General features: G+C 36.7%; 1 protein-coding gene across 2 annotated transcripts in view; it reads right to left on the reverse strand.

Annotated features, from left to right (window-relative positions):
• The window catches only part of OXCT1 (3-oxoacid CoA-transferase 1), a 149,898-nt gene that overhangs the window by 62,866 nt on the left and 68,589 nt on the right, over window positions 1-18,443 (reverse strand). For both annotated transcript variants that reach the window (XM_015139915.3, NM_001260592.1), the window contains 3 exon segments: window positions 17,535-17,583; window positions 10,181-10,253; window positions 9,508-9,583 (listed from right to left, as the gene is read on the reverse strand). In XM_015139915.3, coding sequence (XP_014995401.1) covers window positions 9,508-9,583; window positions 10,181-10,253; window positions 17,535-17,583 — 198 coding nt within the window.

Consider the following 18,443-nt stretch of genomic DNA (forward strand, 5'->3'; position numbering starts at 1 on the left):
CCCTTTGCAATAATTCTGATATTTCTCCAATTGTGCTTCAATGTTTCCCATTTAGCAAGTATTGCAAGATAATTTTATAAACATTCTTTGTGGAGGGCCTGAAATTTTCCAAAGAATTCTTTGATTGGTAGATTATAAAAAACAAAATGGGTAAATAAAGTGGATAAAGTACTTCATATATGACATTTAAGTTAATTATAAGTGACTGGGCAGTGGAAACTTTTGAATTTGGGTAAAAGCTTAAAGAAAACAGGATGCAGAAGAACAAACATGCAAATGGTCCACCTACAATAAAATCCCACCATGAACAACAGTCATGTATACTCAACATATATCCTTCAAACTACAACAGGCTTTACCTGACAATCATTTCTTCATAAGGCTTACAGAATGCTATACAGATTTTTATGTGTTTTGCACGTTGTTTTGCTTCCATTCTGAAAGGCAGTTAAAAATCCCCAAAAGTACCTGCGGCAGAATGTGAAGCACGTAAGAGCAAAGAAGACTGTAATTCCACTTCTCTTTCCATCACTTGCCACAGATGTAAACTTGAATAGTTAACTCCCTTGGCCTGAATCTCTTCATCTATAATAACAGGAATATTTGTATTTAACTCAGTTTCTGTGAGGATAAAATGGCAATAAATATTCAGAACCTGGCCAGTGGCATATGCTTAATAACTATTAGTTCCCTCCTTGTAAAAATAGATTTAGAATTTAGCTGTGGCTTTTAAACCTTAATCATAGCTTTTAATCATTGACAGGATCTTTCAAGTAAGAGAAATTTTCCTCACAAAATGAATATATCAAATATGTCAGTCTCTAAATATACCTTTAGTCTGAAAAATATCAGGTGTAAATAAGGAAACTAAACATTAATTTTCAACATGTTTTCCAGATAGTCATAGATAAAAGTATTTTTGGATAACCAAATATAGCACCCAGGAAAAGTATAATAAATAGCTTATGTTTCTAATAACATCCTAAATCAGTGAATCACTAATAAAAAGTTGCCTTTCTGAAAAAAATGCATGTCCATTTATTAAATTGTATGAGAGAAAATAATATTTTGCTCTTGGAAATTCTGAAGACATTAAATGCACTTTTAATCAGCACAGGAAGTAAAGCTCCATCCCAATGGGTCAGTATTTTTATTCTCTAGTAGGGCAACAGGGCTTGGCTGGGTTCTTCCACAGTCCTCTGTGGAAAACAGAACAGGCTAGGGGGAACCACCCAGAGGTATTAGAACCATAGATGGAAAACACCCTTATATGCACCAAGGCTTAGCTGAATATGAGCTTAAATGGGCAAATATGTTGGAAACATATTAGAGTTTTTTTCCTCATTTTTAAAGATTACTTAAAAAGACAGTTGACTGTTTAGAGCAAAAATAATAGCAAAATATTGTAAGATTTATATCACGTGCAGAATTAAATATGATAAATAGGGAGGATTAATGGCAACAAGAAAAAGCCAGGTTCATGAGCAAAAGTGGTGGTAACCATATGTTAGATAAGATCTTACTGTCTCACTTTTGATTAATAGAAGAGCTAGGAGATACCAGCATGTAGGATAGATGCTCAGAAGTAGAATTTACAAAGGAAATAGTCAAAAGCACATCCCAAGGCTCTTGGGACCCTCAGCAGGACCAAGGAATACAGTATAGGAATAGCAAAGGTTTTGTATGAAGGATTTATTTGATGAAAAGTATCCTACCTACCCCTACATTTCTCAGCAACCAAGGAAGGGGTAAGGGTATGCCTGCTGCTCACTCCATTGACAACTAAGAGCCTGAAAGATGGGGAGCGCAGATAGGGAGTGCTGCCTGACTCCTACCTGAGAAAGTTAAAGGGGCTGTTTTGAGGAAGTAACTACGCTATCACTGGAGGCAGTACAAGAAATGTGAGTGCTTCCCACATGGGGGCCATGTGAGAGAGGACCAACCTCAACAGGTTTTAATGCTTTGTCAACAGGATAGCCCAGGAAGAGGGACTCTACCAGTAAGAGTCTATGTGTTAAGTGGACCACAGAAAAGTCAGAAGCTGCTGGGGAAGCATCCAGCCATCACCCATAGGAGCAGCTGCTGCAGGAGGAACTAAGAAGGGGGTCTCTAAAGATGACCGCTCACCCCACTCCACATACACAGAGGGATCAGCTTTAAATACTTTTATGGACCAGAGATCATGGAGCCAGCAAACAGTATTACCAGTCTCCTGCTATGTAAAATCTTTCCTGCCCTATTTCCTTGCCTTCCCTTTCTCTTGAATTTTGATCCTGGTGGGCGCCAAACAGTGAGCTAGAAGAGGAGAGGAGTAGAGAAAGAGCAAAAGAATACTATATAACCTTCAAATGCAGGCAGACTGTAGCTGGGAGGTCAAAAACGAGGAGATGCATTGCTTTTGAGTGATTATTAAAGCATTGTTCACTGTTTTGGAATGGACCCTCTAATGTCTGAATGAAGACTGAGTTTATGAATTAAAGTGACCTAAGAGCTGTTTATTTTCCTGGAGTGAGCTGAAACGTCATGCGGTATTCATTAATGGCAGAGGAAAAGCTTCCCTAACAGACTAGGTTAAAGAGTACCACAGGAGATAAAAATAGCTATGCTTTTATTCTATCCCACATCTAGAGTTTGTTCAAAATATTATAAACAGAAGAAGTACACACACATTCACATACATGCTTGTTACAGTGGAACTCCTAAGATACATTCACTAGCACAGAATAGTCATTATCAATGTTGTTTTTTAATATAACTAAGAGAGCAACACTGGAATTTGATGAGAGATAATTGCTAGAAGCCAAAAGGAAGGTCTCCAAAACAAGAAGAAAACGATTAAATGCCCTCCAGAAGAGTAAGGTACGGCTGCCCTTTAAACAATCCCAGAGAGCAGCTTTTTAAAGAAATGCCAAATAACAGAAGAAAATAATAAAGCTTTTAAAAAGCTGATCTCAGTGTTGGTAATACAGTAAAAACAGTGTGAAAGTAAACGGGGATAATTTTTCTGGCCAATAACTCAGTGATACATCAAAATCCCTAAAATACTGACAAAGATATTCTATTTCTAGGGATTTGTACTAAGAAAACCATCAGTAAATACACAATGACATAAATTCAAACATGTTATTAATGATATTAAACAGTCAGAAAAACCAAACTGACACGAAAAAGTAGCTCTCAGACATGAGACAACACACAATATGGGACTACCATTTCTGAAAGAAGAGAAGCCAACAAGATAGGTCTACAATTTCCCCCAGCTTACTGCCTGGAGAGAATCTGCAAGCTGCAGTACAGGAAGTGAAACTCAGCAGTTTTGTTGGCTTCAGAGAGCCTGAGGCAACTACAATTTGAGATCTGAAAACACCAGAAAGGAGGTATTATACAGAGTGAGAGCTCAGATTTGCAGAGGAAGAAGGTCTCAAGTCTTTGGCAGGGTACGGATATGTGCATACATAAGAAGAAATTAGTCAAAGCCTGAAAAAGAACCACTAAGCAAGCATTAGACAAAAAAAAAAAAAAAAAAAAAAAAAAAAAAAGGCTCAAAACAAACACAGATCTAGGAACAATTCACAATCCTACCAAACAGTGAGGAAAGATTTTGTAATATATGGAGCATCAGGCAGAGTCCTCTGAAGAAGACTGCCTTAGTAGTGGGGCTAAATTAGACTGCAACTAAATGCTACTCTTAACTAATCTTAACACAGCTTAAAAGCAAATATTGAAAAAGATCAACCTGAGAGACATCCACAGATTTTATACCACAAGAGACATCCAAGGATGTCCTTCAAGCAGAAGGAAAACAACATCAAATGGCAATCTAGATCTGTGCATAGAAAAAGTGCAACAAACAGAAAATATGTTGGAAAAATACAAAAGATTTTTCCTCATTTTTAAAGATTACTTAAAAAGATAGTCGAGTGTTTAGAGCAAAAATAATAGCAAAGTATAAGGTTTATGTCACATGCAGAATTAAATATCACTAAAGAACACACACAATAAGGGCAGAAAATAGAAGTTTACTATTGTATAATTCTTACATTATATATAAAGTGATATATTACTTGAAGTAGATAAGTAGATTGTGGTAGACCCTAGAGAAGCCAGTAAAAAGTAATCCAACAGTAAAGATAAAATACTCAAAAAATACTTAACTGATCCCAAAGAAATCAAAGGGCAGAAAGGACAGATGAAGTAAACAGAAAAAAAAAAAATCCTGATAGATTTAAACCCAACCATATTGATAACTACATTAAATGTAAATGGTCTAAACCTCCAATTTAGAGATTATAATTATATGATTTAGAGATTATAAGATAACAATCTAACGATATGATTACAAAAACTTACTTAAAAATAAAGGTGTTCACAGGTTATAGGCAGAAGAATGGAGAAACATACTTTGAAGAGTGACTATATCAGCATCAGATAGCAGACTTCAATATAAGGAATATTATTGAAGAGACAAAATGACAGATCAATTCATCAAGAGAATGTAAGCTTAAATGTGTATGAATGCAAGCAGTAACAGCTCTAAAACAGATAAAGCAAAAAGTCATATAACTGAAAGAAAAACAGACAAATCCACAATTACAGCTGAAGATCTCAAGACTACTCTCTCAGTAATTGATAAGACACAGAACACTTGAACAATACTAACTGCCTGTTTGAACCAATTGGCACTTACAGAACATTGTACCCAACAAGAGCAGAATATATATTCAAGTGCAAATGGAACAGTTACTAAAATAGACTACATTCTGGGCCATAAACAAGTCTCAAGTTTAAAAGGACTGAAATTATAAAGTGTGTGCTCTCACCTCAAAATAATTAAACTGAAAATTTTTTTAAAGTTATGTGGAAAATCACCAAATATTTGGAAACTGACATACTTTTAAATAAACAATGGGCCATACAAAAAATAACAAGGAAGATTAGAAAGTATTTTGAAGAGACTGAAACAATATAAAAATCTGTAGGACATTACTTGCTTATATTAGAGAAAAAAAGTTTCAAATCAATGATCTAAGGCAGGAGTTGGCAAACTTGTTCTGTAAAGGGCCAAATGGTAAACATTTTAGGCTTTGCAAGCCACACAGTTTCTAACCTAACTACTTAACTCTGCTGTGGCAGTACAAAAGCAGCCATAAACAATACGTAAATGAGTGGATGTGGCTATGTTCCAAGAAAAATTTACAAAAATAGGCAGTGGGCCAGATTTGGTACAGGGAACACAGTTTGCTGACCCCTGTTAGAATATCAGCTCCATAAATGCAGAGAATTTTGTCTGTTTTGTTAACTATTGCATCCCCCAAAACATTGTCATTTATATTTAACAGTGCCTGACCCTTAATATATGCCAGATCAATACATGTTGAATGAATTAGTGAATTTAATCCTCAGAACAAGCATGAGTTAAAAACTGTCATTTTTACCAATGAATATAGTATAACAGTGATACACTACATGATCAATAAGTAAAGAACCAGTATTTAAGCTCAAGTATGTCTAATTCCAAAGTTTTATGAGCTTTCCACTGCATTACACTAATAAGACAAAGGCATTACTAATTGTAAAAGTTTCATATGACCTCATATGGATTTTCCACCTGTCTTTCTTTTCCTGAACCTCAGGACCAAATGAACAATACACTAAAGTTAAAACAGTATCTAGAGATTTATGCTTATTTCTTCACCTATGTCATAATATATTTAAATATCTATATTTTGGATTAATATTTGGATTACAATTGATGCAACTAAACAGATTGAATCTTGAACACAAACTCCCTTGTAGTTTTATAACCAGGAATACTAGAGACTTAACTTATTTAAAACAGGTAGCATGTCTAGAGAACCCAATCAATTTTATGTGCTCAAATATGTAGCACATATGAGTATGACATTAATTAGTATTTATTCTTTTCAAATGCACAAAGATGTGAAAAATGTGAGGGAGTAAAGGGAAAAAAAAGACACCAAAAGTGTCCCATTCTTTCTTGCCCTAAGAATGCCTCATTCAATCCTCTCCACATAGAGGAGGGCTCTTGGCTCTTGTGCCACTCACGTACTGCAGCCCTGTCCAGTGGGCTGCTATTTTGTGCTTTCATAACCAGCTCTCATTGCTGACCATACACATCTGCTTCCCTTCATAAGTCAATAATCAATGCCAGCTGTTCTCCAAAAATAGGCATTCAGAAGGCACTAGAGAAGCTCTGAATATAGATTCAGCGGACTGCACATCTTTCCATCATTTATTTGCTTGCCTGGGGTTTTACCATCATCACAATCAACAGGGAGCTTGAAGGAGCCAACTACTGTTTTGTCAAGTTTTCCTCCTTTGGATGCTCAGGGTAGAACTGTTAAAAATCTCTGTACATGAGACCAACACTGCATACTAAGAAGCTATTAAAGGGTAAGACAAATAGCACCCACACTGTTTGCTTGCCCTGAAGGCTTAATGTTTATTGTAATCTGATGCTGTAATGATTGATGATGATGTCATGATGCTGAGAACTCAGCCATTGAAAGATTATTAAACTCAGGAAAAAGATAAAAGTAAATGAAAAATGATATAGTAAAGTTGAATTTTTCAGCTTCTTGACTGCCAGATCTTGCAATAAAAACATATTTAAATTATATAAGTCAACAAATCTTTGGGACAAATAAAAATAGATAGCTTACTGAAATTACATAAGGAAGGTAAGCTCTATCTTTATCCATAACCAATAAATGAAAAAAATGTGCCCTCAAAGGGCTTAATTTTGGCGCTTGAATAGGGACTTAGGATAAGCAGGTTGTGCTGGCTCCTGTAAAATCACCTCGCTTATACCAGTGTATTTTAAGGTAAATATTTCCTGTTTAATTTTAAGTAATAGAGTATTACTTAATAGCTACTATTTAGAGAGTACTTGCAGTGTTCACTTCATTTTCTTCTCACTTAATCCTAGCCAAAACATGTGCTCCAGATCACATAATTTGTAAGGGGTAGGGGCTGAAATTAAAACCAAACTAAACCTCATGGAGTTGATTCTGAAGCTGCCCTGAGTCTCAAACAATGAAAATATGCACGGTGCATCCCATACAAAGAAGTTAGGAAATGATTATCAGTTACAAAAGCAACAAAAAAATTGCTAATCAGAAGTAACACTACCAACTTCCACTACCAAAACAGTGGAACCAAACCCCAGAACACTTCTTATGCTTAATTTTTCTCAACTAGATTTCCATGATGTTCCTACAGAACTCCAGAGCTGTTCACCCCACTAGGTCCATTCCTTCAGGAACTCATGGGCTCCAAGTTATATTGAGAAAAGTATAAAGTAATAAACATTTGTATTTTAATCATTCACAGGAATCTTAACAGGATATGTAAAAATATGATACGCATCAGCAAAGCTTTCCTATAAATAACTACATAGTGTACACTGTCACTATGAGAACTTCCAGCCTTACTACGTGCTAAATCATAATATAAACAAATGTTATACTGATATAAAGATGCCCATGTTCCCCGAAGGGAAGAAGATATTTAACACATTTCTGCTTCATACTCAGGACCACTGTGCAAACTGATTTCAAAAATCATTAGTACAGAGAAATAGATGTATTTAAAACCCTATTGCGTTTGTTCATAGGACCCAATGCTTTTCTCTTCCTTGCCAGGAATCTGCAACTTCTTATAAGAACAACAACCTATTTACCAGGTACTATGTGTTAAGCTCTGTGCTATGTACTTTGTATGCATTGTCACATGTATTCCTTCATATAGTCCTATAAAGTAGGTACTATAATATGATTCCCATTTTACAGATGAGGAAAAAATAGGAAATTAGCTCAAGTTGCACTGCCAGCAAGTGTCAGAAACAAGACTTTAATCCAGGACTATCTCACTACAGGGCCTTGCTCTTACCCACTAAGCTAAGAAAACCAAATGAGACTCCTAACGTTATCTGGTCTCAAACCCTCACTTTATAGATGAGGGCATTTTAAGCCAAAGAGCATAAGTGAAATGTTCAAGGTCACGCCTTGATTACTGGTAGAGTCAGTGCTAAAATCTAGGGCTTGCTTTCCTATACTCACTCTACTACCCCATATGGCCCTTTTCTAAAATTTGAAAACAGAAATACATTATAATATCCTACGCAAGTATTTCCATAAACTTTCTATCTGATTCACTGTGTGATACTCAGGAGACCGTCCCTGGTTTTTTCAAAGCAATCAAAAGCTGCTAACCCTTGTAACTATGGCTGATTCTGAAAGATTAATATTTTTACAACTAAACTAACAATATAATCCACAATTTGCTAAGAGTTCTTACTATGATGGCTCAATGATGTTTTTCTCTTACATTTTAAAATGAGGTGAGTTGTAATCAATCTTTAATATGCTGGTTCTCAAACCTGGTCACATATTAGAACCATCTGAGTTGCTTTGAATGACCCAGTGTCCAGGCTACAACCCAGACTAATTAAATTAGAGACTACCTGGGCTGGAACCCATGCATTGAAATTTCTTAAAACTCTGAGATGATTCCAATACACCACCAAGTTTGGAAACTAGGGTTTGAATAATTATCAAAACTTAAACAACATTTCAGGTGACATTAGATCAAATGAGCTAGACTAACATGATCTCTAACACTGTTATCAACTGCATTAATCCAGCTTCCTCAAAAAATTACTAGAAAACAAATTTAAGAGATTTCAAGAAAACTGTCATATCATAGACCACCAGCCTCAGTTATTTGACAAGATTCTTCTTTGCTGGTTCTATAGAAAAACATAGAAATCTTTGAATACACACACAAAGAGCAACTGAGCTACCAGCCAAAATGAGCTCATAATCATAAATATACCCAATGTTGTTTCCAAGCATGTACTTGGGAAGCAATAACCTGGTCTACAATGAACTACACTCATGAATTAAGCAGTGATAACAGTCCTCTTTCCAAAGCTAATTCTAGGAGGTTTCTTCCTTGATTTACGTCATTAAATGACAACCGCGCATTTCACAATGATAGTAAACTCTCATGCTTTGAATTCCATAGTAGAGGACAGTGATTATGGGATCACATAACCAATCAAGATGATTTCAATCACTGATTAATAGAATTAACAATTAACAACATTAATTAACAATTAACAATGCTAACAAACTTATTAATTGTTCTTCCTAGTTTAAAACTTTAGTTATGGTAAATATTTGTATTTCTTACTTTCAGAGTATAATTAGCCCTTTTTCTGTTTTTTAAGTCTTCTCTAACTTGGTTTCTTCTAAAGAAGATGTTTTGGCTCTGATCTTGCCTAGTTTCAGTCCCAGCTGAAGAGCAAATTGGCAAAGCTGAATACTTCTCAGTGCTTACTTAATTAAAATTTGATTCTAGTAAGAAATATATATTAAAATATTTCATTTTCAAAGAATTGTGATCTCATGGCCCTTTTTCTTAGTATTTAAAAAGTAACTATTCTGATCCAAACGTAATTCAGAATAAAAAATGTCTACTTACAGGTATCATCCAGTTAGCCAGGTCACCATATTTGGAAACCTGCATCGCTCCTAGCATTGTCAGATCGACATGTCCCCTGAGAAAGAAGGAGGAAGAATAAAGTGAACCTCACAATCTTTTGTCCCCTTTGCTTGAACTTGCTAGCAATCAGAATAACTTCATGCCACCAAAATATATTTGCTTCCCCCCACCACACAACTGATTTCCTAATAGAGCTCCACGCTGACAGAGAAATAATCATTAAGAATTCTTTTGTGAAAAAAATGTTATAGTATATATTGGCTCAATAACAAACTATGAACAGGTGTACACAGGAAGATTGTTTCCTTCAGTGAGGCAGAATGTGACTATCTGAACACAAACACTAGCTAGAAAGTGAACACAGTTTGAAGAAAATGATAGAATCCTCAGAAAGCACCTTATAAATGCTTATTTCAGTCTGGTTAGCACAAAGACATGGATTCCATTTTGGGGGTTCTTTTCCTAACAGTGGGCTGGATATTCAATGTCCAACATTCGATGTGAATAATTTCACATCATGCAGCCAAACAAACTCCTGATAGTTTTCTGGCTGGGAAATGTGACTGTGTTTCAGAGCCTTGCTAACACACTCAGAGGATGACTCAGCTCATTCCACACAGTGTGAAACATGAAGGGCTCTGTTATTACGTACCCTCTAATCATTGCAAATGATTCATCGCTGGAGAAAAAAGAGGCTCCTGGAAGAACAGTAACTGTTTCCTTGCCTAAACACACACACACACAAAAGAAAGAAAAGGCTATTAGATTTCTAAGAGTATCATGGTGAACAGAGGTCCGTATCTTCTCCATTCCCAAAAGAACTTAAACTCCCTTTACCAAAATGCAGTGACATGGCAGGTGGGGGGACATAATAGGAACCTTTTGTGGTGGAAAGTATTTTGTCACTGACATTGCTTTTGCCTTTGTATGATGATAATAAAAAGCAGATCACTTTTCGTTTTCTTATTGTTTGGAAATTCTCTACAGCAGCAGTCCCCTTTTTGGCACCTCAGCACAGTTTCGTGGAAGACGGTTTTTCCACAGACTGGGGAATGGAGATGGTTTCAGGATGAAACTGTTGTTCCACATCAGCTTATCAAGCATTAGGTTACCATAAGGAACGGGCAACCTAGATCCCTCATATGCACATTTTACAATGGGTTCGGTTGGGCTCCTACCAGAATCTAATATTGCTGCTGATTTGAGAGGAGGCCAAGTTTAGGTGGTAATGCTCATTGGCTTGACTGCCGCCCACCTCCTGCTATGCAGCCTGGTTCCTAACAGTCCATGGACCCGTACTGGTCCACGGCCCAGGGGTTAGCGACCCCTGTTCTACAGGAAATGCACTCCTCTATTGTCTATACCTCTCCAGCCTCTCACCATCCCCATTCCCTTCACAATCCTCTGCTAAATACTACTTAGGAATGAGGAGGAAGGGAGTTCTGGGGTAACACCTGTCAGAATCCAATGCTACTGTAAGTCACTGGGACAGAGAGACTGTGGAATCAGTATGAATATAAGAAGGAATGCAATTTTGAAGAGAATTACACAGGAGATGCACCGCAGTTTCTTTTTTAATCAACAAATAACTTTCAGTGATAAGAATAACTTCTGAGACTCTAATGTACAGCATATAGTATTAACTATAGTTAATATTATACTATATAATTGAAATTTGCTAGAAAAGTGGATCTTAAGGGTTCTCACTACAAAAAAAAAGGTAACTATGTGAGACGATGGATGTGATAATTAACGATTGTGGTAATCATTTCACAATGTATATATATATCAAATCATCATGTTATACATCTTAAATATAAACAATTTTTATTTGTTAAGTATATTGCAATGAAGCTGGGGAGAAATAAAACTAAAATTAGAAAACACATATAGAAAAAAAGGAACCACCTAATTCCTTTATTTCATTTGGCCTGAACTCTCCACTTTTCATCTCTCTCCACTTTTCTTTGTTTTTCTGACTCATCTGTACCCTCTTGCCCCATAAGCTTCTATTAAAACCACAGGATTCTCATAAAATCAGGGAAAAACATGGTAATACTGGCCAATGTATTTAAGGTTAACTGCCAAGAGGTCTCCTTGGAAGGACATCTCCCAAGACTTACACCTCATAATGAAGTTCAGAGCTGGAAAAGATTTTCAAGGTCATCGACTCCCCATAGAACTAATAAAATCACCTGACTCATATCTAAGCCGCTGCCATCTTGTGATCTATTTCCTGTCTATTCAGGAGCTTCAGGAGCCTGGGAATAGCTTCTGGTCTCAACCAGGAAGGTGCTAACATACCACTGTGCCAAAGATAAGTCACCTGTTTGAGAACACCCCATGCATGGCCCCAGTATAATAGGACAGACAAAAAGAAAGAGAAGCAAAACTGTTATTCCAAAATTGGAAAGGGAATAGCTCTCAGAAACAAAAGGACCACAAGCAGTCTGAATATCCCTAGCTGTGCAACACAGTTATATCCTCAAATTCTCAAGTCGTTCCCAAAAGCTAACTTTTCCATCAATATCCCCCTCCATTCAAACTTGAGTATGGAGAAAGAGTAAGCTTATTTATAAATAAATAAATATTTCATCTTGATATAAATATATATCTCTCGAGGGAGTTTTATTCTAAATGATGGAAACATCTTTGTATCTTTTAAAGTACCACAAAACTGAAAAGTTTTTAAAATACTTCCTGGTATGGTTAGCAGGGGCTTTTAAACAGCATGTAAGACATAGTGGATTAAATTAGATAATGCATGCAAAGTCCTTACTCTAACTTGCCTGGATCAGAGAAAGGGCTCTATAAACATCACCTTTAATTATCGCCATTTTTGTTATTCTTCTCTCCAAAGCTACCTATAAAAGAGACAATGCCATTGCCCCTCTAGGGATAAATGTCACAGGACCAAGCAATTGGCTTATATGGTGGGGATGGACGGCCAGCCTGTGTGAGCTCTAGGTTTTAAGACAGGCATAACACAACTAAACCTTATTCTAGACACAACGTGTATAACCTGCAAATTCAGATCCTCATCAGTCCTATAAGGCAGCAAGTCGAAGAGGAGGAATTTGTAGGACAAAAAGGAAGAAAAACATTAAAAATCCCAGCTCTTTTTTTTTAGGAGCTAAATAACACTGACTTCCAAAAGATAATCTGTACTGGCTGATAATACATACAATGCGTATTTACCATGTTACAGGAAACTGAGATCAATGGGAAGAGCTTTGGATCTCCCTATATTATTTGTGAAGCATAGTTTTATTAAAGAGCCCAGAAAACAACTCTCTTGAAAAAACATTATCAAGTCCTCTGCTAATACATTATAGCATCTTAAAAATTACATTCTTTTGAAGCAAGGTTAATTTTCAGCATTTTTAAACATCTAATATCTAAACAAAAATAAGTATCCTAAAGTTGAATCCATGGTTTTCACATACAATGTCCAAGTTTGGTCAAGAAAAGTCATAACTAAAGACAAGCAACATAAAGAGGGCTTTCTTATTTGGCTATTCCTGATTGATTTCTGTCTCCTCCAATTTTTCTTTATGTATATCTGAATTTTTCATATTTGGGCAATAGAGTTATCAATTTCACGGTCACTGAGTCCTTTGGCTCATGATTTAAAAGTCATCCACACAATAGTAAATGCCTACTATATGCCTTAAACAGTGTTATACACCAAATTTGGGTGATCTAAACTAGTGGTTTGCAAACTTTAACATTCATCAGAATCACATGGAAGATTTCTGAAATGCAGAGTTTCTAATTCAGTAGGTGTGTGGTGAGGTCTGAGAATTTCATTTCTAAAACATTTCCAGTGATGCTGATGCTGTGGGTCTGGGGACCACACTTGGACCACACTGCCCTAAGCAAAAGGAACTTACTATACAGCAGGAGAGATAAACAAATAATTACAAGGCAAAATGTGATATGCTTCTCAGAGAGACACTAGATATGTTGTGGGTTTAGGGGAAGGGCATTTCTGAGCTACAGCAGGATTTGGAGAAGAAAAATGAGCTAGAACTTGAAGGATAAGCATAATGAATGTTGATAGAAAGTTATCAGTAAGGAGATGGGGTAACAATGGAATGGAGCAGAACAAAATCTCATGAAAGACACACCAAGAGCAAAGACATGCAAAGAAGAGTATGAGCCATAATCAGAAAACACCCAGCAGTCCAGAATGGGTACACAAAAATACCCTTGAAGGGTACAGCAAGACAAAAAGCCATAATGGTTGGTTGCAACCACTACAGAGACCTGGAATGCTGTGTTATCTGTACTTTAGACTGCAGGCCTGTGATTTTTCAGATGTGATACGTATACCTCTAGAGCAGAGTTTCTCCTGCTTAGCACTATTGACAATTGGGCCTGGTGAACTCTGGGGGATGGGGAGACTGTTCTGGTTGCTGTAGGATGTTTATCAGCATCCCCGGCCTCTACCTACTAGATGTCACTCCCCCAGGTGTGACAATCGAAAATGTCCTCAGACATTGCCAAATGTCTCTGGGGGCAAAATCAGATCCCACCTCATTGAAAACCACTAGTGTAGAGGGATATGGCAGGGGGCTAGGGATATTAAACATGGTGATTCTTTCTAAAGCAACTTTAATTAAAAGTCAAGTCATTTAAAATACTGTATACTAAAGTAAGAAAATATTAAGAAATGAAGAACGCAAAACACACAATACAGAAGCAAAAATATGAGACTTAGAAATTTCACAACTGCATTGGGTTAATCTAGGTTAGAGCCCAGATCTTGATGGGACCTCTGGAATGTTCCAAGCACTGCTGTCTGCACCTCTGTGCAAGTGAGGTTATCAGCAGGTATAACTCAGTGTATACAGAAGAAGGCCAGGGTCACAAGCAGGAGACTGGGTATGAACTCAGTCCCTAGCAATGTTATCTTGAACCCGTCACTTCAATTTTCTGGACCTCAGTTTCCCAATTTGTATAACAAACTTTCATCTGAGGGTCCAATGGTATAATACATGTGAAAAAGTATGCTCTAAGCCATATAATACTATACAACTGGTAGTTCATTTTTACATAACCTTATAAGACTCTTTAAAAAGAGATCCTTGGAAATAGTTCTATTATAATTTTGAATTTTTAATATACCAATTATATCCAGAAACATAACTCTTTATTCAAAGAGATTTCCATAAAATGCTTTGAAACTAACACAAATAATGGGTTGATCTTCCAGTTAATTTTGGGAATTGAGGAAACCACCAATTTATATTCTAGGTTCTCCAGCTTAAAGTATTTCCTCCCTAATTTAAAATCAAAAGTATCAAAGTATCGAAACTCCCAAAAAGGACTTTGAAAAAGTTATAATATTATTAAACTAACTTGCAGCTTGGCTTCCCATAAGCAATGAATTCTTGTTTTGTAAAGTAGTTTATAAATGTGGCACTTCATGTGTTGAAGTTGAAATGTAAGATTAGTGGAAATATAAAATTGGTGGCTTTATTTGGACTGAGTTACTTCTAAGCTCTATGGAATCGGAAAAACCTACTGTCAAACCATGTTGAAAAAGTTAACAACTTTTCCAAGGAAAGTGGGTTTTATAAACTGAAGCCTGAAATTTGGAACATGCAGTTATTCATTTTGCAAATAACTCACTAACATCATAAATTAATTAAACCAAGCAGCAAATATTTTCACAGATCAATGAGCTAATGCTAAAGGGTACAGTACAATTAAATTACAGCCTTGGTTAAATGTCATTGCTTTATCACAGTAGGCCTTTCAGAGTTGAGTCGTGTTAACTAATTCAACTATTCAACCAGAAGCTGTTTCACTTCCAAAAATTCTAAGTATCAAACATCAATTTTACTTGGCAGCTGGCCTTTATGTTCAGCTCATATTACTTGTCATCTGAAATTTACACATACTATTTTTGAATGCAAAGTAAGAATAACAGTTTTGCAGGGGCAGAATGAATAAAAGAAGGATACAGAAAATCATGCTAGAACCTAAAAATTAGCTTCTTATGGGCAGCTGCACTCCAGGGAAGATATACGGCTCCAAAGTGGTGGCAGTGTTGCCTCAAGCATAGGCAGTGAAGATGACCAAAAGACCTGACCTGTTCTTCCTCCTCTAGGCTGTTAATATATGAGGCTATGTCCCAGTCAAAGAAAAGGCTAGTAATAAAAGGCAAAGCATATGCCTGTAGGAACAAAAGGGAAGACAAGGCTCTAGTCTCCAGTTCAACAAAACTACATTTATTACATCACCAGATCGTACTTACCAGCAGAGAACCTCCTTAAGCTCCTCTCCTGCTCCAAGGAGAACTAGAAAATAGTAAGCATCACCACCAACGAAAACCCTGGTTTTTACCAGATCTTTTCTTTTTGCTGCTATGGATTCACTCCCACCTTTCTCTATCCTAAGAAGGCTGACCTACTTTGACTTGAGATTCACCAATGGAAGGCACAGGCAGGCAACCCAGCAGTGGAGACCCTCCACCCAACCAGGTTGCTGTGATTTGACTGAGTTATTCTACCAAAGGTCACAGTTCCTATTAAGAGGCCTTTGGTAGAGGAACTCAGTCAAATCACAGCAACCTGCCCCATAAAGCCCAGAGGTGATAATTCCCTGTGGAATTTTACCATCCTTTCGTGGTCTCTTTTAATCCTATCCATGCCTTTGTAAATTGTCCCTTCCTCTAACTCTCAATTACCCTATGTAAGAGTGGGATCTCATTAAACTAAAGAGCTTCTTCACAGCAAAAGAAACTACCATCAGAGTGAACAGGCAACCTACAGAATGGAAGAACATTTTTGCAATCTACTCATCTGACAAAGGGCTAATATCCAGAACCTACAAAGAACTCAAACAAATTTACAGGAAAAAAACAAACAACCCCATCAAAAAGTGGGCAAAGGATATGAACAGACATTTCTCAAAAGAAGACATTCATACAGCCAACAGACACATGAAAAAATGCTCATCATCACTGGCCATCAGAGAAATGCAAATCAAAACCACAATGAGATACCATCTCACACCAGTTAGAATGGCGATCATTAAAAAGTCAGGAAACAGCACGTGCTGGAGAGGATGTGGAGAAATAGCAACACTTTTACACTGTTGGTGGGATTGTAAACTAGTTCAACCATTATGGAAAACAGTATGGCGATTCCTCAAGGATCTAGAACTAGATGTACCATATGACCCAGCCATCCCATTACTGGGTATATACCCAAAGGATTATAAATCATGCTGCTATAAAGACACATGCACACGTATGTTTATTGCGGCACTATTCACAATAGCAAAGACTTGGAATCAACCCAAATGTCCAGCAGTGACAGACTGGATTAAGAAAATGTGGCACATATACACCATGGAATACTACGCAGTCATAAAAAAGGATGAGTTCGTGTCCTTTGTAGAGACATGGATGCAGCTGGAAACCATCATTCTTAGCAAACTATCACAAGAACAGAAAACCAAACACCGCATGTTCTCACTCATAGGTGGGAACTGAACAATGAGATCACTTGGACTCGGGAAGGGGAACATCACACACCGGGGCCTATCATGGGGAGGGGGGAGAGGGGAGGGATGGCATTGGGAGTTATACCTGATGTAAATGACGAGTTGATGGGTGCTGATGAGTTGATGGGTGCAGCACAGCAACATGGCACAAGTATACATATGTAACAAACCTGCACGTTATGCACATGTACCCTAGAACTTAAAGTATAATAATAATAAAAAATAAATTAAAAAAAATGTTCTCTATTCACAGGCAGGACCCTGACTGACCCATCAAAGCTCTTCCACTAAATGTGCTGTCATCTGCATTTCCTCCTTTATCTTGTTCATTCCTGAACGAGGGAAGACCTAAAAAAATCTTGTCTCCCCTCCTCAACAATGAATACTATGGAGTGCTCTCCAGGAAAAGACAAAGAATTGAGTCCAAACTCTTATTATTTAGCACAATATTAACAGCAAAGGGAAGGGCCAGAAATAAGTGAGCTTACCTGCATTGATGAGATCTGCATCAGCTTCATGTTGTCGTGGATATGGACCCTGTCAAATACAGTATACATCCAATCAGTAAATGAAGATTCTCACTGAATCACATATTAAAACTGTAATATAAGTAACTTCCCTAAAAACCCTAGAAATGTATCATCCGAAGACTAGAGGTAAACTTTTGAAAAATAATTCTGTTGTGTCCATGGCTCTGTTTCTTATGTTAGTCTTTTCTATACTAAAGTTGTGATTGGGCAAATGAAAAATATTTTCTAAAAATTACCAATTTAAAAGAAATGCTATACTATTAGAAATACAAGTCCATAAAACAAAAAGTAATTATTTAGTCCCTACTATGAAAATGTATTAGAAATGTAGGTCAACAAAACTAATGGCAAAACTAATGTAGGCCAGGGCAGTGGCTCATGCCTGTAATCTCAGCACTTTGGGAGGCTGAGGCAGGATGATCACTTGAGGTCAGTTCAAACCCAGGCTGGCCAACATAGTGACACCCCATTCTCTTAAAAATAAAAAAATCAAAGAAAAAAGATTTAGTACCTACTATGCAACCAATGTTATTCAAAAACTTTTCCATGAGGATTAATGAATACGAACTACATCACATTATTTGGCCAGAAGGACCTGGAGAGACAAACTTTTAGCTTTCTGATTTGTAAACTGTAGGCCTGAATTTGGGTTTCTAATCTTACTCCTCACTACATCTAAGTTTTGATATACTTATGTCCTTATGTTCCTTTTGCACAGCTACTCTCAGTAAAGTTTTTTAAATTTTCCATATGTTTTTATAACATAACTCTATTTAAATAGGGCAAGTAGTTAAAGAATATCACATATATTCGATGAAAAGGGAGGAAACTATAAAAAAATAAAAAGGCATAAGATATAAGATGGCC

This window comes from Macaca mulatta, chromosome 6 (genome assembly GCF_049350105.2).
Source record: "Macaca mulatta isolate MMU2019108-1 chromosome 6, T2T-MMU8v2.0, whole genome shotgun sequence".
In the NCBI taxonomy this organism is placed as follows: Eukaryota; Metazoa; Chordata; class Mammalia; order Primates; family Cercopithecidae; genus Macaca; species Macaca mulatta.